Raw genomic sequence first — 23224 nt, 5'->3', positions numbered from 1 at the left:
CCATGAAAGCCAACAGTCCCAACACTCACTCTGAGGCTGGACCGTGCACCAGGAGGCGTACCAGGATGCCGGTCACTGCCACCAGGATAGGGTAGTGGTCCACACTCTCCAGCCCTAAGGGGAGGGAAGGGACATGAGCCACTCATGCGGTGGTTCTGCGGCACAGCTTCAGGCCCGGCTGACACCACTGAGCTTTCCCACTATTGTCCGTACTTAAGGCGAGCTGAGGCAAGGAGTGCCCAGCACGGATGGCTGTCCTGGGACTGAAGGGACATCTAGCCTGGTCCTGGCAGAGCAGCTAAGGCCTGCATGTGCTGAAGCGTGGGGCAGCTAGATCCTTACCAGGTAGCCGTAGGGTCACTACACGATCAAACAGGTTCCTCTCAGCTGTCACCCGGTTCAGCACCTGGTTCAGCAGCTGGGAGGGCAGAAGCCTATTGGTGGATGGGCAAGCGCACCACCTGAGATACCCCCGGGGTCCTACCCGCCTTGTCCAATGGACACACCTGTGCCAGACGCCGAAGCAGCATCTCAGAGGTAGGGCGGGACCAGTCAAGGAATATTTCAGGTACCAGAGTGATGGTCATCTCCAAGACACGCAACAAGCTGACTGACAGGTCAAAGCAGGTGGCACAGACCTTGAGCTGCCGGCTGTCCACAAAGTTCCGCTCCAGGCGCTCAGCGGCCTGTTGAATCTAAACCACCAACAGGTAGCCAGGGAGCAGTCAGAGGCCTTGGCACACTGGTGAGCCTTGGTCTCTGCCCACCCCTTCCCAACACACCGAGGCCCACCACAGCCCACCTCCTGGATCATGCCGATGAACTCAGAGAAGGCCCAATTGAGCTGGTTAAGGACGCTGTTGAGGAAGCTTGGTGCCACATCAGAACCTTGTCGCAGTAGGTCTGCCATGTGCTGCTGCAGCAAGGTTGAAGGGCAGGGCTCTGGGGGCAGAGGAAGCAGTGTCACCAGGGACTCCCAGACAGGACTCCTGCCTGTCCTCCTGACCACTGCTTTAAGAACAAAAAGATGACAAAGGCAGAGGAACAGCACAGCACTGCTCGCGAGTTTTTAGGAGCAAGTCTGTCTCCCTCTTGCTGGGCAAGCCACAGGCTGCAGGTGTTTCCAATACCATCCTTCCCCAAGGCCAGAGATCTGTCGCCTGATTGAAGCAAGTTCTGAATCACATGCCTGTTGGGCAGAGGTCAGATACAGACAAGACAACTTAAACTGTCCCCACTAGTGCCGAGGCCAGCTTCATGAGGAGCCCAGGCTGTGCTCTGCTGTCCTCTGCTGCCCTTGGCCTGGCCTTGGCACTTGGCTCAGTGCTGAGCGCCAAGTCTGGGCTGGAAGGGCAGCAGTAACCAGAGCTCTCAGCTGCAGCTGGCCCGACAGACCTCTGCAGCCCTTCGATGCAAATCAATAGTTCCTGCACACAGGGGTGTATCCTCACACAGGGGTGTATCGGCCCACTGGTATATCGGGCCCCCTGGTGTATCTGGCCCACTGGTGTATCTGGCCCACTGGTGTATTCGGCCACTGGTGTATCGGGCCACTGGCCCTCCCCACTTGCAGCTCAGTTCCACTCTAGAGTCCAGGTGAAGGTATTTATCAAGGAAGGACTTGCTGTGTGAATCTGCACAAGGCTTTTGGCCTCTGGGAACATCCAGAGACTGAGACGCTGGCTGCAAAGCCAGAGAGGCTGGTGAGCAAGGAAGGGAGTGTGGCAAGCCCTCTCTGCAAGCCGCACAGCCAAGGTATGGTCCAGGCCAGATGAGGGCTCCTGAGCTAAGGAGACTTTGAAAGCCAGCCCCCCTCTGGGTCCTGATCAGTTTCTAGCTTGTGCCCCCTCTTGAGTCAAGGGTCCAAGGCCAGAAGATAACAAAAAATGCAGATACACTTCAGGGCTATGGCTGGGAGTGAGGACGCAGGTGGAGGGGGCAGGAGGGAGATGGAGTGTGTCCCCCCCACACACACAAGCTTCCACCAAGCCAAGCCGGAGGGGAGGGGCCCTTTCATTACCAACCCTTCACTACAGGGAACAAAAGATATCCCGGAGCAGCCCAGGGCTGGGTGGGAGGGAAAATGGGAGCCCGAGGGGAAGGTTAGGAGTCTGACACAAGCCGGGGTGGGAGGCCTGGAGAAGCAGGAGACTCAAAGATGCTGAGGAAGCAGGAAAGGGCTCCCAGCCTCTCTGGGGCCGCACCAGGGCTGGTCTAACCTGAACACTCACTTTGGAGGCTGGGCAAATTGGCATCCTCTGGCTTGGTTTTCAGCAGATGTGGCAGCCGTGTGTAGCGATACCCAAACCCGCAGCCCTAGGAGTGAAACAGCAGAGTCAGAGGGGCAGGGTGGCGTTTCCTTCCAGCCGGCCTTAGCTACTCCCCTCAGGTCAGGCTTACCCGCCAAAGCCGCACCAGGATCCAGTTGGTCTGGGCCCAGGGCCGTTGCTCATAGGGGGCCAACAGGTTCCTCACCATGGCGATGCGCCTATGAAGGGAAGGGATGGCAGGGACTGGGTGAGGCTGGGCGTGGTGCTTTAGAGGGGGGGTACGCATCCCCAAGCTACTTACTGCTCCTCAGGGATCCGCTCCACAGCCCGCAGTGAGTGTGGATAGCACACATAGCTGGCCAGGGCCTGCATCAGTGAGTCTCGAATGTCTGTCAGGATATGCTATGCTTCAGCAAGGGCTGAGAACCCCAAGCCTAATGCCCACATGGCCACCATTTAGGTAGAAAACAGCTTTCCAGCCACGCCATCCCACCCCCATTCCCAAGGCCCTCTGGGAGACATCTCACCAGTGCCTACTATCCGAGGGTCAGCGAAGTGTTTGGCGAGGATGGCAGCTAAGCGCGTCAGGGTCTCTTCATAGCCTGCAAAAGAGGGCAGTGAAGACTGCGACCAGAAATAAGGGTTCTGGAGAAGGCGTGTCCTTTGTCAGGGAGGGCGGGCTTGTGTTGCAGAGCTGTCTGTGGAGCTAGTCTGGACCCATGTTAGCATCTGAGGACTTAGGGCAAGGCGATACAATACAATGGCATTTGGGAAGGGGATTAAGGCATAGATCCACTGCGGGGAGTGCTCAGATCCGAACCAGAGCCTGACCTGGGCTCTAACTCATTCTGGAACGAGCCCAGGTAGCTCAAGAGTCAAAGTCCCTTGGTCCCCTTGGTTCCCGTAGCTCGGTCTTCAAAGACAGAAGTAAAGTAATACTAAGGACTGGGCCAGGCGCAAGATGAGGGAGGGGTCTGCCAGCTTACAGCCTGCTCTGAAGCCGCACCACTAGGCCTGGCTGGATCAGTGATCTTAACAAACAAAGGCGCTTACTGAGCCCCAGCAAGCCTCCCTCTTGCTGCAAAGACCAGCTACTATGCCTGTCTCACTGGCGCTCTGTGGCAGTACCAGAGCAGCAGAGTGAGGGGCTGGCCAGCTGGCTGTGAGGCCACAGCAGCCATCTGCAGCACCAGCAAAGGAAAGAGCTGGCCCCACCCAGTCACTGCCCTTGGGGCATCTCGGTGCTGCTTCTAAGCCTGCAGGCGCTAATGCGGTAGAAAAGTTTGATGTGCGTGCGCAGTTGAGTCATGACAACGAACTGGGCTTGCCAGATTCAGCCTGCAGGTCTCTTTCTGTACCCCCCACTCCCCAAATCAGGAATGGTCCATCACCTGGGAGCTCCTCCATGCTGTGCACAGGGCCAAAGTAATTCTTAAGGGCGCTGTAGCTGTTGATAGCCACACTTAGGTAGAACTCGGGCATGAAGGCAAAGAGAGACCCCGTGCGATCCCCATGCTCGATGGTCCGCAGGCACACACGCAATAACCAGTAGATATCCAGCATTTTCTCCTGCAGGAGGCACAAAGGATGTGTTTACTGAGAGGGTCACGGGAATGCAGGCAGGCCAAGCTGGGATAAGCATCACAACTGAGATCTGAACTGCAGGAGTGTGAGCGGTGAGCCTGAGGTGGAGAGATGGACCCAGCCAGTGCTCACTACGGCCCAAGTGAGAACCCGTGACGAAAGGTGATGAGACTTTCCCACTTATCTCTACAAGTTCATGGGAACTTGGAGAGTATCAGTATAGAAGGACTGTAGAGAGGCAGGAACGAGCTGTGAGGGAGGCGTGACACTGTCCAGGCCTGAGACAGCAGAGGAAAGCACTGGGTGTCAGGGCTAGGGAACTGTTGACAGGCTGCGAGGCCCACACACCAAGAATGGTGCCCACATTTCTGAAGCTGAAGGTCATGGAGCAGAGAATCAGGACTGGTGTTCAGAGGAGGGAGTACCTCATACCTCGGCACCCTGAGCTGCACGAGGCCCCTGCGCGTGCTACCCAGGAGTCTGTGTGGCAAAAGGCAGCTGGTGGGAAAGGGAGGGCAGCCATGAAAAAGGCCCTGTTCCTGCAGTGTGGCTCTCAGAGTCTCTATCAGGGTTATGTGAAGGGGCACAGGACACGAGAAAGTGCCACGCCCAGCTCACAGTCACGGTGTGTGGTGTGCACTCAACACAGCTCTCTGAGGTGCTCCCAATCCCAGGACCGGAAAAAACGAACAAAGGAATGAGGAATGAGCCTGGGCCTGGGCCCACACGTGGGCAGTGGGACATCACCACCACAGACCCGGGACGAGGAGGAGGAGCCTGGGCGGGACAAGAGGTGCAGCCTAGGGGCCCTGAGGCTGGGGACAGGGCAGACAATCTGTGAGAGGTGAAGGAGCCTTGCTCGACCACGAGTGGGGGAAGGGAGGAAGCTAAGCCAGCAAAGGGGGGAAGTGCTGTGGGCAGCTGTGGTCCAGGAAAGCACTCACCACGCAGTAATAACAGGCGGGGGAGGGAGGGAGGGAGGGGCAGGAAGAGGAAGGTCAGCAGGATGGGAGCTGCCTAGGGAAAGCCTGCCTCTCACATCACACCCAGGAGGCAGGGGCCGGAGACACTATTGGTCTGAGATTCCGAATAAGACAAAGATGTCTGTGCCACTAACACATAGCATTGGGGAATCACAGCCAGGAAAATTAGGCATAAAAACCATCTACAAGGCGTCCAAATGAGGATGGAAGAGAAAAGCCACTGTTCACAGACACTGTCTTATGTTTAGAAATCCCAAAGGTCTCTCACACACACAGAGAATTAGAAACAAATTCTGTGAAGTTGTAGGATACAAAATGAAAACTACTATATTGGTGAAAAAAATTAAGGACACAATCAGAGACATGTCCCTTCCTGGGTTGTTGGCGTAATATTGGTATGTGATTGATGTTGCCCAAAGTGGTCAACCGCGGCCAACAACGATGCGGAAGACATGGAGAACCAGGATAGAGGTGCCTCGGTGGTTAAGAGGACTTGCTACTCTTTCAGAGGACCCGTGTTTGATTCCCAGCATCCACATGACGGCTCACATGGGGTAGCACCTGGATACATACGCCTGCCTTTACTGAATGAATGAGCAGGTGGAGGACAGAGAGAAGCGGCCAGAGACTCAAGAGGTGGCAGGTGAGTCAGCCAGGAGCAGATCAGAGAAAGTCAGGTTCAGGGAGGGCAAAGACCATAGGGTATGGGCTGAGTGGTCAATGCCTGAGTGCTCTCTCTCTCTCTCTCTCTCTCTCTCTCTCTCTCTCTCTCTCTCTCTCTCTCTCTGTGTGTGTGAGGAAGGCAGGGGTCCTTAAGGGTCCTGGTGCAACTGTGCCTGGCCAGCAGTCAAACACAGAGGCTGAAGCTGGGGCATGCTGGAGAGGGCCATGCAGCTCACCTGTGAGTAGACAGTGGCGTGGACCCAGGCAAGCCTGCGGCTCAGGTGGTCCAGCTTTTCTGAGAAAACCTTCTGGCTCTTGGTCAACTCTGCAAGGATATCCTTCCTCTGACCCCCCAAGGAGAAGAAAGACAATCAGAGAATGGCCTCACGTCCATCTCTCTCACCAGACCATCTGGTGCAGGCTCTCCTAGTGCCCAAGGCAGATTAGGGGTGGGGCTCTGCTTTCCAAACTCATTTCTGCCAGTGCTGACCAGCACTGACCCTTAGCCAGCCCTAGAGCAGGGCCCTGGTCAGCCCCTCGGGTTGTAAGAGTGAGGGGTCTGTGAGCTGGTGTGAGCGTCCAGGACACAGGGTGAGACTGCAACATCAACAGCTGGCTAGGCCCAAGGCTTTGGTGAGGATGGGAACAGAAGGCTGTTAGGGAGACTCAGCCCAGGCTAGGCATGCTGTGGCAGAGGGGCTCCCGGGACTGCGAGAGACGGCCTGCTTCCTGCTGACTCAGTGGTGAGGGAGGCACTCAGGGTCCATCCATTATTAACGAGGGAGGATGATGGGTTTGCATGAGCACTTAGTGGGCAGGGTGGGGGAACCTTGGCACCGGACGTAGCTGCTCAGGTCATACAGGCCCCTTAGCCAGCCTTGCTCTTAACACTCAGTGTAGTCGGGGCAGGGACAAGGGAAAATGCTGGGGCAACCCCAAGACCAGATTTCCTTTGTGAGATGCCCCAACATCCCTTCAAGTATACTTAGGACCCCCCAAGTATACTGTTCCCATGCAACACTTCCGTCCCGTCACCTACCTGCTGGTCCCGGCCTTACCCTCTTTGGGCACCGACGCAGCTTGTCCTCTGTGTCTCTCAGGGCCATTGCATACTCGCTGACATCATCCGACACACCCACCATCTAGAGTATTGAACGCCACATATCCAGGGTGACCCTTCAGTACCTTAACCAGGCTTTCAAACACCTAGTCTGCACCCAACCCACAAAGTTCCCAAAATCGGGTCTCTTCCTACAAATGCAGTGTAGGGCAGGGCCAGGCGCCAGCGCCTCCCCGGGCAAGTGTGGAAGTATTCACACACCCGACCAGGAACAGACTGACAGTGCACACCTTGCCCAGCTGCTGGTGCACGCTGAGATTATACATCATGACTGTGCCGTCCAGGACTTCCAACAGCGAGTTCTCCGTAAGCGGCTGCTCAGGCTCCTCAGGGGGCCTCCCCAACAGCAGGCCCTCATTCCAGTGGCTGCCCTCAACTGGGGAGCGGAATACCGAATGAGAGGCAGGCTCTGGTGTTTGGTTGTGGTTGGTTTGAGACAGTCTCACTATGTGACCGGGCTGACCTTAAACTCACAGAGACCTGACTACCTCTGTTTTACTAGGGCTCGGATTAAAGGCAGCACTGCCACACCCAGCCTCGGTTTTCTCTTAAATAGACAAGCTCCTGGGACTCCCAGGAGAAGAGGGAATTCCCTCTCTTTTCCTTGTCCAGGAGGGGAGCTTCAGGGAGAATGGGTCAAAAGAGGGTGGGGTGCAGGGCAACGCCCTGCAGCATCAGGACCTATTTTTGTAGTATTGATTTCATATCTTCAGACTGTGCTTCCTGTGCCCTTGAGATGTGGCCAGACCTCAAGGTGGTAGGGAGTGGGAGGAGGAGAGGGGTAATTGGGCTTTGCCAGAGATAAAGGGTTGCACCCAGCAGACGGTCCCTCCGCAGATCTGCCCAGCACCTACTGTCCTCACGAGTCCTCTGTTCCACATTCAGCGAGCGCACTTTTACTTTCTCCATGGTGCTCAGAAGTCGCCGAGGGGTCATGAGGCTCACAGCTGCTGTGCTAAGGAAGCGGTTGGCTCTGCCCAGGGTTGGAGAACTGAGCCAGCCTGGCCGGGGCAGGGGCAGGGCCCCTCCTATGGCCAGGGCTTGTATGGGACGCTGTGGTGGAGAAAGGGGGTCAGAAGCTAATCTGGCTTCCAAGACTAGGGCCTACATAGAACTCTCTCGATGCACAGGGCTGGGGGACGGGACAGGGCGGGTCATGCCGCCACCTGTAGCCAGAGAGCTTCCCTGGTGAGAAGGTTCTTGGAGAGAAGCTGGACCTGTGTCATACCCCTGCCCATAAGATGAAGGAAAAGCCCATGGGAAGCCTCTGCCTGTCCTTGCTGGCACACCTGGGCCGCTGCGGGGGCCGGCTCATCATCCTCGTCCAGGTCGTCCATGGTGGCCGCCTGGAGCTCCAGGGGGTCAATCACGATATTGGCTTTGGAAGCAAGGTCATCTGAGAGACATGGCAGGATAGGAGGCTTAGGCCAATGGCACAGGAGGAATGGTTCTGAGTGGTGACAGCACAGGCAGGCTGGGCGGGGGAGCTTGCACAGCTTCCTCCCACTGGGCCTCCCTACCCTTTTCCCCTCTTACTGCAACCCAGCCTTCTGTCTACAGCTCAGGGGGCCCCTCCTATAGCTGCAATTAGCAGCAGGAGGCAAGGCTCCTTAGAGCAGCCCAGGGCACATCTAGAGCTTCCTGTCACTTCCAGCCCCAGGACTCACTTCCTAAGTGTTCCATACACAAGGTCACAGGCTGCGTAGAGCCCTGCCTGCCTCACTCTGCAGACTCCCCAAACACCCACATAGCTTGGACTTTGCTTCTCGCTGAGTTTGTAGGCATCTCCAACACACCGAACTGCCATCCCAGCCTCCGGCAGCCCCTTGCCCTTTACAACACCCAGTCACTAACCTCTAGCGCAATCCGGGCTATCCAGTGCTTACCACCCCTGCTTCCCTGGCACAGGCCCCTACCCTCCATCAGCTGGATGACTGTACCCCCTCAACTGTTCCCCTGCAGGCCGTCCTCCTCACTGCAGCAGTCAGAGGGGGCTTCTCGTAACATAGACTCTACTTGACTCCCCAACCTCAATCAGGCCCTCCAAGCTGTCCCTGGAGGGTCTGCACCTCCCGTGCAGCCTGTAAAGCCCTCAGACTGGCCTCACTCACCCCCCAGGTTCCTGCCTCAGACTTCACCCCCCGGCCTGTGTGTGGCCCACTGCGGGCTGCTTCAGAAATCAGTTGTTGCCAATTTTTAGATGTTTTTAGACTTATTTTTACTTGCAGGAGTGTTTTCTGTACATGCCCCGATGCATGCCTAATGTGCCACAGAGATCAGAAGAAGGTGCTGGCTTCCCTGACACTGCAGCTACAGATCACTGTGAGCTGCTATGTGGGAGGGGGGAGCAAACCCAGGCCTCTGCAAAAGCAGCAAGTCCTCACAATTGCTGAGCCAGCTCTCACACCCTGTGTGTTGCTTTTTAAAGTAAGGGTCTCACTATATAGTCCTGGCTGGCCTGGAACTCACTATGTAGACCAGGTTGGCCTTGAACTAATGGAGACCTCCTGCCTCTACCCTCCAGAGTGCTGGGATTAACAGTGTGTGCCACCCCAATCTGCCTATATTTGGCATTCTTGCCCTTGGGTTCACAGCACCAGAGGCCCTTTGCACTGGAAATGAACTGTATTCACCAGTGAGGGGGCTCAGACAGCACTGTGCACCTCCCACCAGGATCCTAGTCCTGTGCCAAGATACCCATTCCATCAGTGCGCCTCTAGTCTGTCTCTTGTGGCGAGGGAAGGCACTGCTGGCTAAACCAGAGATCAGATACAGCCTAGCAGGTCACCCAGTCTGAACAGTTAAGCCTTGGGTGCCTCCTGGTGGACACAGGGTGGCTCAGCACCCCAGCACAGTCAACTCAGACTGCTCCTCCCCAGCCTCCACTCACCTTTAAGGGTCTTCCGAAGGTGTGAGAGGAGGCCCCCGAGGCGCTGAAGGTCGAAGTAGTCCACCTTGCCGTTATAGAAGATCTGGGGTGGGATATAAGCCTCTGCAAGGAGTGGGGGAGGGAGGCTCAGCGGGACTCCCCAGTCATAGCCTCTCCTCGAGCCTTCTGACCTTGGCTGTCCACAAGCCCAAGCGGACAGCAGGCCAGAACCCAGGCCTCCTTGTCTCCCCTACTCCTTGCTGTTTTAGGTTAATGCCAACAACTGTAGAACTTGGGATGGAGGGAATTCTTGGCAGCTGGTTACTCAAGAGAACAGAAGGACAAACCATGAGGTATGCCCCAACCCAGAGTGCACATCCTGTCTCCTGCTGACCCCTGGGGTCTGCCCCAAACACAGGAGCCCCAGTCACCCAGTCATGGCAGCTGTACAAAGGACTGCACAGAGGTCTGGGCGCCAGGTCTGAGGAACGATGCCCGTCGTGGGCAGGAGTGTTTGGAGGCGGTCAGACAGCGGAGACCCAAGGCCCAGAGTGTGGGGCTCCCGAATGGACGTAACTGGGCAGAAGGCCCAATAGCCCACACACCCAGCTCAGCTCTCTACAACCCCAGGGGCTGCCCCAGGCTGCTTCAATCCAGCCTTGCCAACCTGGGCCTGCTGATACTCACCCTCACTGAAGGAAGCGCGGGGGTTGGAAGCTCTGTACTCATCCCAGTAGAAGCGCAAGGCGGACACCAGCCGGTGGAGGAAGCACACCATATACTCAGGGGGGCAGAGCACGGGCGTGTTCTAGGGGCACAGGACAGAGAACATGTTTCGGTGCCAGCCCAGAGCCCAGTGCACTCCTCATCCAGGGCCGTGCCCTAGGACCCCAGGAGGGAAGGGGGCAGAGGACAGAGGCAGGTGAGACAGCTGTGTGGCAGGCAGCCATGCCAGATGCCCAGCATGCTGCCCCTGCAACACAGCCAGGAACCCCCAGGGGCCACCCGGGAGGATACCTACCCCCCGGCCACTGGCATTCTCCTGCAGGAACTTTCGGAATTTTGTCAGAAAGATGTACCTAGAAGCTTCACCCTTCAAGGGAGGGGAAAACAGGGCTGTGCTGAGCTGAGGGCTCTACGCCTTACCCTGCGCCCTACCAGATGGACATAAACTGGCCCTGTTATCTGGGGTCAGTGTCCAAAATAGCATACCTCCAAGCCGCAGACCCACACAGGCGTCCCAGGTCACTTACCCCATTGTCATCTTTATTGTCCAACAGTAGCTTCAGGATCTGGACCTGCAGCTCTTCCACCACTGGATGGGGTGGGGAATACAGCCCTTAGGCTCTCAGGAATGGTGCCGGCAGAACTGTTGTCAGACCTCCAGCACCAGGGCACCCGGAGCCTACCCTAAGTATGGTCACCACCAACTGTTCCTCTTCTGTATACGCACGCACACAAACCCCATCCCTACCCAAGGCCTGAGGCAGGGGCTGACCTTCAATGCGTTTCTTGAGTCTTTGGCACCCACGCTCGTAGGCTCGCCTCCTCTGCCGCTCCTCGGCGGTCTCCTCCTCCTGTGCTTCCCGACCGTCTCTGTCCTACAGAGGGCAGAGAATGGGAGAGAGCGGGGTTTCCTAGGGACTGACGTACCCAGGACTACTTCACACACAAGGCTTTTCACCCCAAGGACTTCAAGAACCAGGGCAGAAGAGGCCTCAGGTGCCTGGTGCCAGATGCCCAGGTACCCTGGGCAGGCCCTCACTACGCTGGCTCCTGTCCCACTCCAGGTCTGCCCACCTCCCTGCTGGAGCGATGGGGCCACCAGGTGGTGGGAATGAGTTCCTTCAGGCCAGCTTCCTCCACACGCAGGGGGCTCTTAATATAAAAGAAGACCACGGACCGGAGCATGTCAAAACTGGTGGTTGTCAAGGAAGAACTTGGTTCTCCAAAGAACCTGCTACACGTGAGCCCCTGGCAGAAGCCCACCTCGATACCCACCACAGCTCTCCCACCATTAGAGGCACTGATTTCACCATGCAACTGTCTCTTAGATTGTGAACATTAAGAAAGATCTATGGTCATCAAACTAACCCCATTCCCAGCAAGCGTGTGATAACAGCTTGTCAATGGCACAGATGGCGCTAACTCAGGCCCGGCTTCGGTTCCTAGGTTTCCACTGGTTTCTGCCTACTAGAAGCTTAAGAGACCAGATTAAGATGGTTTCTGCTGAGGTCTCCTGTCAGCTAGCCTTTCTCAAGACAGCTCACAACACTGGGGAAGAGGAAGGCTGCCTCTTCAAAGAAGGCCTTGTCTGTGGCACACAAATGGGCTGAAGAGAGGCTACGGGGCCTTCCCACGCCTCCAGTCACAGTGAAGAATAGCCGTGTCTGGGCAGCAAGGCGGCAGCCAGGCAGCTGCCCCTCCTCCCTTCTGCCTCTCTGCTGGGTAAAGGGATTGGGACTCAGCTCTGGGCTTCTGAGCCTTTCTCAAAACCCCTGGCCTGATCAATACTGCCCTCTGCTGATGTTAGGAGGTACTACATGGCAGGTCTGCCCGGAAGCAGGATACAGGACATTGCTAAGCAGGAACTTGCGGGACTTCTCGTGTCTCAGGATGGACATAGTGAGGCGCAGGTAGTGGATCTGTGGAGAAGGGATGCTCAGAATAGGCAGGTGAGGCTCAGGGGGCCAGGGTACGGACAGATGCTCCCACCTGTAGACCCAGGTCTGGAACAATGGGCGAGAATCGGTAGAGACGTAGCAGAGACATCATCAACTGCTTGAGGCAATCCTGTACCTCATAGTCCTGGGAAGAGATGCTAGGGCAGCCATGATGGGGACCTTTTCAAAGACTCTACCATACCTCCCTTACCATACCATGATGGAGTCTGACAGCCTGGCCTGAGCCTGGAGTCAGAAATCTTACCTCCATGAAGAGCCACAAGAGGTCCAAGATCTGGTGTACCACAGACTGCGCCTGCTCAGGGGTGCCCTTCTCCACGATGCCCAGCAGGAAGCCCATCAGCACAGCCTCCACTAGGTATACTTTGCGCTGCAGCAAAGGGCAGGCACTAGTAAAGTTGTGGTCTCCTGTTCCACTCAGGAGACCTCCTCTTGTGTTGAAGAAGCAGGCCTCAGACACAAGTATTGAGTCCTTCTAGCTGAGCCCCTTCCAGAGTCTGACTGAGGGACCAGAGGGGCTCCTGGCCAATAATCTCTCTAGGGCTTTCTTTCCTCAGCCTGTGACATCACGACCCTTCCTTCCCAGGATGCTGTTCTTAGGGTCTGAGGGCTGTGGTTAGACAGAACCCTGGCAGGTAACATACTGGGTCTCATGTACCTGAATACCCGAGACCCTGGCAGATGCAGGCATGTACCACAGACACATCTAGCATGTCCCCTCTTCCCTTCCCTGCTGTCTCCTCACCAGCAGTGGTGCGAAGTGCTGGAAGATGTGGGCCAGCGTGAGGAGGACAGTGGGCTGCCCTCGCAGCTGCCACTCAGAACAATCTGTCTCCACCAGCCGCCCTTCCTGTTGGGCGGGAGAAAGAATGAGGGGAGGTAGGCTAGGGTGAGACCCCAGCTCTCTTAGCCCAGACCCCAGCTCACCACAGGGTCCAGCTCCACACTTAGCACTGCCTGGAAGCAGCCCAGCAGCTTCTGTGCCCGGACCAGGTCAGCAAACGGAGGGTCCTGTAGGGGCCGGAAGCCCGCCACTGGGTAGGTGCTACTGAGTTAAGCCAGCCATGCCCAACCTGAGGCTCAGACGCACGGCTCCATTCCTTCTCCCCTTCCCCCTAACCAGAGCTCAATCAGAGGTGTAAGCTGCAGGGCACCCCTGTCTGCATCACAATTCTCCACCTGGTGGAGAGGGGCTCTGGAGGGGAAAAGTCCTTTATCATTTCATGCTTACCTGCTCAATGGAGACAGCTAATGGCACCCACATTAAAAGGACTTTTGTCCTTGGGCCAACCTAACTAAGCTGTGTCGTGTGTACTTGTGTATTGCAGCAACTAGGCCTGCCACCAGCCCACGGTGCTGCTGGGGTATGGAGACCCTTATCCTACATGCCAAGCCACCCTCTGCCACCTTCCCAAAATGATATCGCAAAGGACGGCTGCCAAAGTTGAAGGCCACAGACTCCTTGAACGACAAGCTGATGGCTGGGAAGTACGCCATTCCTAGGCCCCTGGAAAGGTTCTCGAAGGCGGTGCCCAGTGACACTCCATTCCTGGGGGAGGAAAAGGTGGGTGGGTAAGCTCGAAGGGCTCGAAGGGGACGACTGCCCACCTTGGTCTACTGAACTTGGCCTGGTTCTCTTAGAGGGAGCAGGAAACTGGGGCAGTCTGGCTGGGTCTGCAGACAGAGAGAGGAGACTCACAGGCAAAAGGACAGAGTGCCATCATCCAGATCAATCAGGCAGCTCACAATGTCCCCCGCTGCCCATGCCTGTCACGAAAGGAAGCCTTACAGACATACAGAAGCACAGCTGCCTGATCCGCATCCCAGTTGCATTTCTAGGACCACACAGGAAGGGCACAGGCGTCTCCAAACCTCTGACTCTTCCCTGGTACCTAAATTGTCCATGGTTAGCCCGTGGCTCCAGACAACACCCTAGGGATGCTTATGAGGCTGGCCCTCACCTTGCCGTAATTTGTTGTGGTCACGTTCCACTTGCGCACTCTGTTCCCGTCATAGGCGTAGGAGTTATGTGTGTCTCCAACCCCTTCCTAGAAAGGGACTGCTTGTGAGGTCTCGGGGAGAGGGGTGAGGGAGGGCCAGAATCCACCAGTTACTAACAGGGTACCCTCATGGCTCTAGAGAAGGGGTGTGACATTTTTGCAAAGGAGCCAGAAGGAAGGAGGGTTGTATACTAGGTGCCCTGGAGTACCCAGGCCCACATTCCACCCTCAGGTCAGGCAGGCTCCTGAGTGGTTCTGGGGCTGTTCCTGCTCCGAGGGTGCCTGCAGCAGAAGACCCTCTTTGGGAGAGCCCCTCCCCTCCTTGTGTACCTCCTGATTAAAGCGGCAGTTGATGGTACACCAGCCGATCTGCATGAGGCCCTGGGAGGAGATGAGCACCTCGTAGACCCACTTCCCTACAGAGAGCAGCGGCAGGCAGGTCAGGCCCAGCGGGTGAGCGAGGCTGCTGCTTGCCTCAGTCTCTTCCTAACTCCCTGAGCCTCAGTGGGGTGAGCTCACCTTTGTATACACATGTGGTAGAACGGATAGTGCCAAAGTTGCTGTGTCCAATCACCTGAATGGAGAAAAATGTGGTATTTCTCTCCAGGCACACAGGCTGTCCCTAGCTGTATTAGCACTGGTGGCACAAGTTTGTCATGGGCAACACAGCACTGTGCCTGGTTGAGGCAGAAGAAACTGTATCCATGTCCAGAGCTTCTGGGACAGGCATGATGGGACTCTGGGCTTTGCTGAAAGGGTTTTGAGGTAGTGACTCTGTCAGGGGTGTTAAGGGCTGACACCACTGCTTGGAGTCAAGATGGGTGTCTGGCCGCCTCCATCAGGATGAGCATAGAGGACGGGCTGTATCACAAAGAGCTGAGCTGCACCCCCCCCCCACATCTCCACTCACCCCCAGGAGGTCATCGTCCACCAGGAGAAGCCCCTCAAAGCCTCCTGTGTGGTCTAGGACCACAGTAGATGGGCCAAGACGGCCTTCCACTTGTCCTGGGAAGAGAGATGTGGGAAGTCAGGGATGGCAGAGGGTCTGACAGCACACCCCTCACCCCGCTCCCGAGAACGCCTCATACCCTGGCTCTCGCCGTCCTCACTGTCCACCTGTAGCAGCTGGTCCACGTGCTCTGGCAGATTATGGAAGTTCAGCGGTTTCCTAGGGAGCGAGAGGATGCTGGGGGCCCACCAGTCCTTGAGATCAGCCAGCAGTAAGTCCCGTCCCCATCACCCATCTCCCTGAACATTGAGGATGGCTGCTTAAAGCTCCGGAGCAGCGGTCCCAGCCTCCCTAACACTATGGCCCTTTGATATAGTTCCTCATGTGGTGACCCCCAATGGCAAAATGATTTCCAGGACTGGAGAGACAGCTCAGCCGTTAAGAGCACTGACTGCTCTTCCAGAGGTCCCGAGTTCAATTCCCAGAAAGCAAGCACATGGTAGCTCAACCATCTGTAATGGGATCTGATGCCCTTTTCCGGTGTGTCTAAAGACAGCTACAGTGTACTCAACATACATAACATAAATGATTTTTTTGTTGTTGTTTTTTTGAGACAGGGTTTCTCTGTGTAGCCCTGGATGTCCTAGAACTCACTCTGTAGATCAGGCTGGCCTCGAACTCAGAAATCCGCTTGCCTCTGCCTCTCAGAGTACTGGGATTAAAGGTGTGCACCACCACTGCCTGGCCCAGAGTTCCATCCAAAGAACCCATGTTAAAAAAAAAAAAAAGTTGGACTTGATGGCCTGTGTGCATAATCTCAGTATGGGGTGGAGGAGGCAGGTGGACATCTGGGTCTTACTGGGGAGCTGACTGGTCTACTTAGTAAATTCCAGGCTTAGGAGACCCTTCAAAACAGCAAACGCTCAAGCAAAAAGAGGGCACTGCCCGAGGCGGGGAGTGGGGCTGACAGTCAACGTTCCCTCCGGCCTCTGCTTGCACTCTGTCCTCCTTCACTCCCTAAAGTGAGTGTGTGCACACGCCCGGGCGCAAGCTCACAGCACCCTTAACCCTTAACCCTTAACAAGTCTTAACCCCTTATCTGTAAACAAACAAAACAACAAGAGAGCTGCGAGTGGAGATGTGAAGATTCCAGGGAACAGCATGCGCTGCCCCTGCAGCCCACAGCATGCGCTGCCCATGCAGTTCATAACCTATCTTCTCTCAGACGTGTACTGATTCTGGGTGAGAAACTGAGGCAGGAGATAAGGCTTGGAGGAATGCCAGCTACCAAGTTGGCCAGCACCAGGATTACCTAATCTAGTCCTCAACCCTAAACCCGTGGTTCTTTGGCAGCAAGATGCTCAGTCAGGGGAGTCTAGGCTGATCGGACACAATCTGGCAGTACGAAGGGCCCAGCCCTGGAGAGGCTGGCTCTATCCTAAACCTGCCTGTCTTTGGGTGGCCAGCAGAATGCATGGCCCATCTACCCACAATCTTTTGCAGTCAAAGCCAAAAGGGCTAGGCATGTTTGTCTGGGTAGCTTCCTAATCCTCTCAGCACTCAAGCACTGAATAAAACGGGCCTATCAGGCTGGGCACGGTTGCACACACCTTTAATCCCAGCACTTGGGAGGCTGAGGCAGGAAAAAAGTGCAAGTTTGGGGCCTAACTGGGCTATACAAGATGTGGGGGTGGAGGGGAGGAGGAAGGAGAGGGAAAGAGAAAAGGCAAAAGAGAAGGAGAGCGAGGGGGATGGAGAGGGGGGAGGGGGAAGGAGAGAGGAGGGGGAGGGGGGGGGACATTGACCTCAGCTCCTAAGAATAGCAGGCAGTATTAAGGAGCAGCAGGACTTGGCAGAGCAGGGTCCAGCGCTCATCTGGATCCAGTTCATAGACTACGAGCACCTGTTCTCCCTCTAATCTCAGTACCTGTTCTACTCATCTGCCTAAAGCCAGCAGGCTCTGGAAGGGTTATAAAGACCACAACACCAGCTCCGACAAGGTAGTTCATCCTCAAGTTCATGGACCGCATGCTTTCCTGCCGTGAGACAGGACTGAACCCAAGCTGCTGGAGGTAGATTGTGCAAAGCCCCCTCCTCACCCCTGTGGAACCCCAGGCTGAAGTCAGGAGTCAGCAATACCATTACCCAGCCAGTATCGAGGAAGGCTGAAGGCAACCCTCTCTCTGAATACCCCAGTAGTCCAAAGGCTAAAGGAAGCTTCCTCGAAAGCCATTCTTGCAGGCCTATGACTGAGGAGCGGTGTGCTGAGCCTCGGCCAGCAGCACATAATACACAGCGGTGGGCAGCTGCTCTGAGATGCCCCCACGGAGGGAGGCACTGCCCTTTCTGGGATTTCCCAGGTTCTGGCCTAGAATCCTACATCTCCACAACCAGTGACTGATGGCCCTGCCTCCTCGTGGCCACAGCAATAGCAGTAGCATTTGCTAGTGGTCACATCGGGTAGGAATCAGATGGCTCTGAGAAGAAGCCAGAATTTGATGGGGGTGGGGAGGTAGGGGGTGAGGTGGTAGGGATGAGGGTGGACAGGAGCCCTCCAGAGCAGGCTGACCACTCTGCTACTTAAACAGAACAAGCAATATGGCTGTCTTTGGGGACCTCCCAAAGAGTAGAGATTGTGAACTATAAAACAGCTACATGATCCAGGGAACACCACAGGAGAAAAAACCCTATGTGATCCCACAGACAGATTAAGTTGGCAATAGCCTCAAAAGAGCTTGCAGAATAAACATGGTACCTGGATTTCCATCACCAGGGGAGCTAAGGTAAGAAGCTTATCAATTTGGGACCAGCCTGCACTATATAGCAAAGTCACTTTGTTTTTTCTTTCTCAAGACAGGGTTTCTCTGTGTAGCCCTTGCTGCCCTGGAACTCACCTTGTAAACCAGGCTGGCCTAAAACTTACAGAGATATGACTTCTTCTGCCTGCTGACTGCTGGGATTAAAAGTATGTGCTACCACTGCCCACCAAAATCATTTAAAACAATTTTTTTACGTATGTGAGTACACTATTCTTTAGACATACCAGAAGAGGGCATTCGATCCCATTTCAGATGGTTGTGAGCCACCATGTGGCTGCTGGGAATTGAACTCAGGACCTCTGGAAGAGCAGTCAGTGCTTTTAACCTCTGAGCCATCTCTCTAGCCCCCCTCCCCTTTTTGAAAAAAAGCAGTTGCAAGTCAAATAGTTTAGCCAGCCCTGGCACCCTCATACCACATTTACACAAGCAAAGGAGCCCCTAAAGTGTGCACAGTGGTATGGGCCACAGCAGAACACTGGCCCTAAAAGATAACCACCAAAATCAATTCATACGATGGGAAATATTCATGAAATAAGCATGGTGATAAAAATAAAAATTTAAAACTAGGCAGAGGCCGGCAGATCTTTGTGAATTCAGGGTCAACCTGGTCTACATAGTAAGTTCCAAGACAGACAGCCATATATAGTGAGACCCTGCCTCAAAAAAAGAAGAAGAAGAAGAAGAAGAAGAAGAAGAGGAGGAGGAGGAGGAGGAGGAGGAGGAGGAGGAGGAGGAGGAGGAGGAGGAGGAGGAGGAGGAAGAGAAGGAGAAGGAGGAGGAGAAAAAGAATTCTAATTTCTGGGGCTGGAGAGCTGGCTCAGTGGCTGGGAGCACTGACTGTTCTTCCAGAGGACCCGGGTTCAATTCCCACATGGCAGTTCACAACTGTCACACCAGTTCCAGGGGATCTGACACCCTCACACAGACATACATGGAAGCAAAACACCAATGTACGTAAGATAAAAATAAATACAGTATTTTTAAAAAAGCATAATTCTAATTTCCAAAAATGTTTAAACATGAGGAATATATTCATTAGATTGATGCCACTCATTGTTCCATATGTTTTACACACACATACCGACACACACAGAGACACACACCGACACACACAGACACACCCAGACACACCCAGAGACATACACCTACACACAGAGACATACACCGACACACAGAGACACTGACACACAGAGACACACACCGACACACAGAGACACACACCGACACACACAGAGACACACACAAAGACTTGCTATCTTAAAAAGCTGGGCCTTTCCAAGGGGAGTGCAAGGGGAACCCTGGGGAAGGGTGAGATCAAGGTATATTGTATTCCTGCACACCTTTAGTCCCAGAGCGAGGGAGGCAGGCCAGTGTTTGTGGCCAGCCTGCTCTATAGGACAGCCAGGGCCACACAGAGAAACCCTGTCTTGAAGCCCCACACATACCTGAAAATCGTATGTATCCAAAGACTAAATAAAAGACTGAAATACTGCTGGCTGTGGAGTTACCAAGATGGCGCAGTGGGTAAAGGTGCTCGCCAAGCAAGGTTCCTGACCTGAGCTCACTCCCTACAGCTTGTCCTGTGACTCCCAAAAGTGAACTGTGTGGCAAGCACAGACCCCACACACACACCAGAAGAGGGAGGGAGGGAGGGAGGGAGGGAAGGAGGGAGGGAGGGAGGGAGGGAGGGACAGTGCTAGAGCAGGTGGCATGCCAATCTGAATGCCCAGGGGCCAGAGGCAGGGCAGGCGATTCCCACGCCACCTCTGATCTCCAGGGTACCTTGGACTAACGTGAGAGTTGCAGGCCAACCTGTCTTACAGTCTCAAAAGCAACTTCGAAAATTTTTTTAAAAAAAGCTTGTAGTTTACTTTGTTTCAATTATTACACAACAGCAAGAAAGCTTTTTGTCATCATTGTTTTAGACAGCTTCTTCTCTCCCTGTATAGATCAGTCTTGAACTTCAGCCTTTCCCAGGCCCAGGAGTTGGGGTTCCAGTTATGAGCCACTGCCCCTCAGATCGTTTTTTTCCAAAAGTGTTCTGAGGCTCCCCCCACTTTTTAAAAAAAAAGATTTATTTATTTATTATATGTAGGTACACTGTAGCTGTCTTCAGACACTCCAGAAGAGGGCATCAGATCTCATCACGGATGGTTGTGAGCCACCATGTGGTTGCTGGAATTTAAACTCGGGACCTCTGGAAGAGCAGTCAGTGCTCTTAACTGCTGAGCCATCTCTCCAGCCCCAGAGGTCTTTTTTATTAAAGTCTGAATTATATACTATAGAATCTAAATTATGTACAATGTGAGATAAAGAGATCACACTGAAATAAGTCACATCTAGCTAACAACAGAAGAGGAGTTTTGCTTTGCTTTGTTTTGTTTTTGGTCTTTTGAGACAGGGTTTCTCTGTGTAGCCCTGGCTGTCCTGGAACTCACTCTGTAGACCAGGCTGGCCTCGAACTCAGAAATCTGCCTGCCTCTTGCCTCCCAAGTGCTGGGAATTAAAGGCATGTGCCACCACTGCAGGGCTGCTTTGCTTTGTTTTGAAGTTTCTGCTACTTGTAACTTCTTTGCAGGTTAAATATAAATGTATTCAACTGAGGTTTCTATTATGTAAGGTCAGGCAGAGACTACAGGGGGCCAGGGCTGAGCGGAGGCACAGAAAACTACATGTAAGGCCAGATGCTGACAGAGGCCAAGGGCACGTGACCCCTCATGAATACCTCCCTGCAAAAGAGCTGCTGCTGTCTGGAGAGAGAGAGAGAGAGAGAGAGAGAGAGAGAGAGAGAGAGAGAGAGAGAGAGGGAGGGAGGGAGGGCAGCTGTAGGCATGGGCCTCACAGCTAGGAGTGGGGTGAGAATACAACACCATGCTCTTCTCCACAACTGCAGTTTCCAGCAGCTGGTCAGGCCCAGCAGAGAGGAATGGGGCTACACACCCAATCATACCTGCTGATGGCTGCAGGGGGCCCACGGTCAGGAGAAGAAAAGACCCGGTACAGGTAGTCGCTCAGTAGTTTCTCTTGCACAATGCCTGGGTCACAGATCAGAAGAGAGAAGAGGCAGGTGGTCAGAACAGCTCTTGGGCTCTACTGATCCCACGGACAGTTCCTCTTTGGCCAGCCACAAGGGTCAGAAGAGCAACCACGCTGAGTGCGCTTTTCTATGGGTGTCGGCCAAGAGCTGGTCACAGGAACAAGGGGTATGGGACGTCCCATGTTTCACTGGACCTGGGCCCTTCCCCCAACACAAAGCACATCCTCCCTGCCGTGCCAGCCCTTACCTGTGACTCTGGACTTCTCAGCATCTGAGGTCAGCCTATAGCTCTTTCGGGAGAAAGACATGCCAGCCCCCTTGGACGCCATCTTTCACCACTCATGGGCAGTCAGTGGTCCTGGAGGCTGAGACAGATGCAGAGTGTCTACTCCAGGCTCGCCTATGGCCCACACAGACCTCAGTCTTGCAACGGTAGGAAGGCTTGGGAGCCGGTGAGACTGAACCGTGCATATTCACACACATACTAACCTAGGGTAGTGGGAAGCAAGGGCTCCCAGCTTTCCACGCAGGGATGTTGGATGGGATATAGGTTGGTGTCAGGGACACTATGTCCCACGGCTGTCTCAGTGCCTCATACAGGACCTAGTGGAGACCCGGTGCAAAGCATGTTTGCTGAACCATAACTCTGGGGAAATCAGATTAACATGTCCAAGGTGAGGTGGCCTAGAGTAAAAACTCCGATATTTACACCTTGGTCAGGGAGTTCAGCTCATATTCAAAAGGTGAGACCTTATACCATGTTCCCTGTGACCTCAAGTCCCTCATACTCCCCCAGAGTAAGAGATGTCACACCTAGCCCAAGCTTTCTCTCTTATTTTCAGTCTCATTAGCTTTCTTGTACACACACACACACACACACACAACCTTTCTACCGTATGCAAACATCGCCCTAGCCAAGATCACTCTATTGGTCTTCCTACTGCTGTCTATCCCTTAGGTAGCATGCTGTTGCTGCAGCTGCTACAGTAACTGCACTAAGCTCCTGGTGCCTGTCTCACTATAGGGGTGTGCTACACCGCACGGTAGTCAGGAGCCAAGAGTGATTAAGTTTACACAGTTAAAAACTGAACGTTCAGCTTCGAGAGTTCAGCGATCACACATGATTGTACTAAATGGCAAGGCACAGGTGTGCCATCACCAGGCCCAGAAAGTTCTATGAGCGCCGGTCCAGAGCTTGACTTTTAGTCACTGCCTGAGCCAGCACTTCTTTTTCTGCAGCTGACTCTTATCACACCCCAAACGGGCCCTCAGCTCCCGCCACAAACCCTTGCCTGCCTGCATCATACCAGGCTCGGGAAGGTGATTCTGCCGCTGTGCCGCCCTCCGGGGGCCCTCGATGGACATCCACAACCAGTCCCTCTTATATCGGAACAATTGCAGGACTTATTAGTCACAGTTAGTAAGAACTGGAAGCCAACCTTCCAGACACACACACTCTGGGTGTCAGGTGTAGGGGATTTAGAGGCGGAACCTGCGCCTGCCCCGGGTCTCCCTGATACTTCATTATTGCCCAGCCCTTCTAAGAGATCCAGGCTCGGAACCGAACCGACTAAGTCTGGGTGGCCAAGCATGTCAAGGGCAGCGCATGCTCCCCCAGGTCGCCCCTGCTTGGCCCCAAGCTCCATAGGACCTGTCAGGCCAGCGCCGGCTGGGAGTCCTATACCACAGGCCGCGGTAAAGTCACATTGGATCGGCCAGGGGCCTCGAGGGGAGTCACCAGACCCGCCCGGCTCCTAGCCAGGCCGCCTCTCACTCACCCCCGGCCTCAGTCTCCGCGACCGGCTCACAACATCCGCCCAGCTTTTCGGCTACGGCACCCGTCCAGGGCCAAACCGCGTGCCCGCTCGCGCGCCGCTCTCGCCGCGCACGCGCATATGCACAGACCGCAACAGGCCATTGCTGGCACAAAACCCACCCACGACTCCTACCAAGGTGGTTACCTGTTTCGATCCCCGCCTTTCCTAGCCTAGCCGTAGCACGGACTATGTTCTAATCGGTCCCTAGGTCCACCTGTGCCAACTCCTTGAAGGCCTGACCCACATGCAGCCTGAAAGACCACTTCTGTCAGCAAATTCGCTACCTGTCACACCGCGCACGCCCCCTCCCGACACCAGATGCAACGGGAAGGGTTGCTCGGCTTACCTGGGATGGCAGTTCTGAGAGGCAATGGCTGTTCCTAGGACTAGGGGTGTGGGCTGAATGGCCTACAGCTGGGACTCAACTGA

At 54.9% G+C, this 23224-nt stretch overlaps 1 protein-coding gene across 11 annotated transcripts in view; it reads right to left on the bottom strand.

Moving 5' to 3' along the window:
- Rnf123 (ring finger protein 123) overlaps positions 1–23224 on the bottom strand; it is a 27624-nt gene extending 4400 nt beyond the window's left edge. Inside the window, exons 1-36 of one of the 11 annotated variants that reach the window (XM_052187295.1) lie at positions 23142–23209; positions 21468–21581; positions 21226–21343; positions 20892–20976; positions 15262–15359; positions 15084–15178; positions 14693–14747; positions 14504–14589; positions 14135–14221; positions 13873–13940; positions 13597–13722; positions 13101–13215; positions 12919–13023; positions 12418–12543; positions 12205–12297; positions 12061–12134; positions 11290–11407; positions 10988–11090; positions 10743–10804; positions 10511–10582; positions 10177–10297; positions 9511–9612; positions 7910–8016; positions 7475–7673; positions 6851–6996; positions 6559–6642; positions 5737–5844; positions 3662–3839; positions 2798–2872; positions 2572–2659; positions 2401–2488; positions 2232–2316; positions 803–942; positions 507–695; positions 343–418; positions 30–114 (exon numbers count right to left, since the gene is read on the bottom strand). In XM_052187295.1, coding sequence (XP_052043255.1) covers positions 30–114; positions 343–418; positions 507–695; positions 803–942; positions 2232–2316; positions 2401–2488; positions 2572–2659; positions 2798–2872; positions 3662–3839; positions 5737–5844; positions 6559–6642; positions 6851–6996; positions 7475–7673; positions 7910–8016; positions 9511–9612; positions 10177–10297; positions 10511–10582; positions 10743–10804; positions 10988–11090; positions 11290–11407; positions 12061–12134; positions 12205–12297; positions 12418–12543; positions 12919–13023; positions 13101–13215; positions 13597–13722; positions 13873–13940; positions 14135–14221; positions 14504–14589; positions 14693–14747; positions 15084–15178; positions 15262–15359; positions 20892–20976; positions 21226–21307 — 3521 coding nt within the window. In that variant the 5' untranslated portion in view covers positions 21308–21343; positions 21468–21581; positions 23142–23209. The other 10 variants (XM_052187298.1, XM_052187294.1, XM_052187293.1 and 7 more) reach the window with 10 other exon arrangements.

The sequence above is a fragment of the Apodemus sylvaticus genome, chromosome 7 (genome assembly GCF_947179515.1).
Source record: "Apodemus sylvaticus chromosome 7, mApoSyl1.1, whole genome shotgun sequence".
Lineage (NCBI taxonomy): Eukaryota > Metazoa > Chordata > Mammalia > Rodentia > Muridae > Apodemus > Apodemus sylvaticus.
Note: the sequence above shows the minus strand (reverse complement) of the source record. Positions and strands in the feature narration are given on the sequence as shown.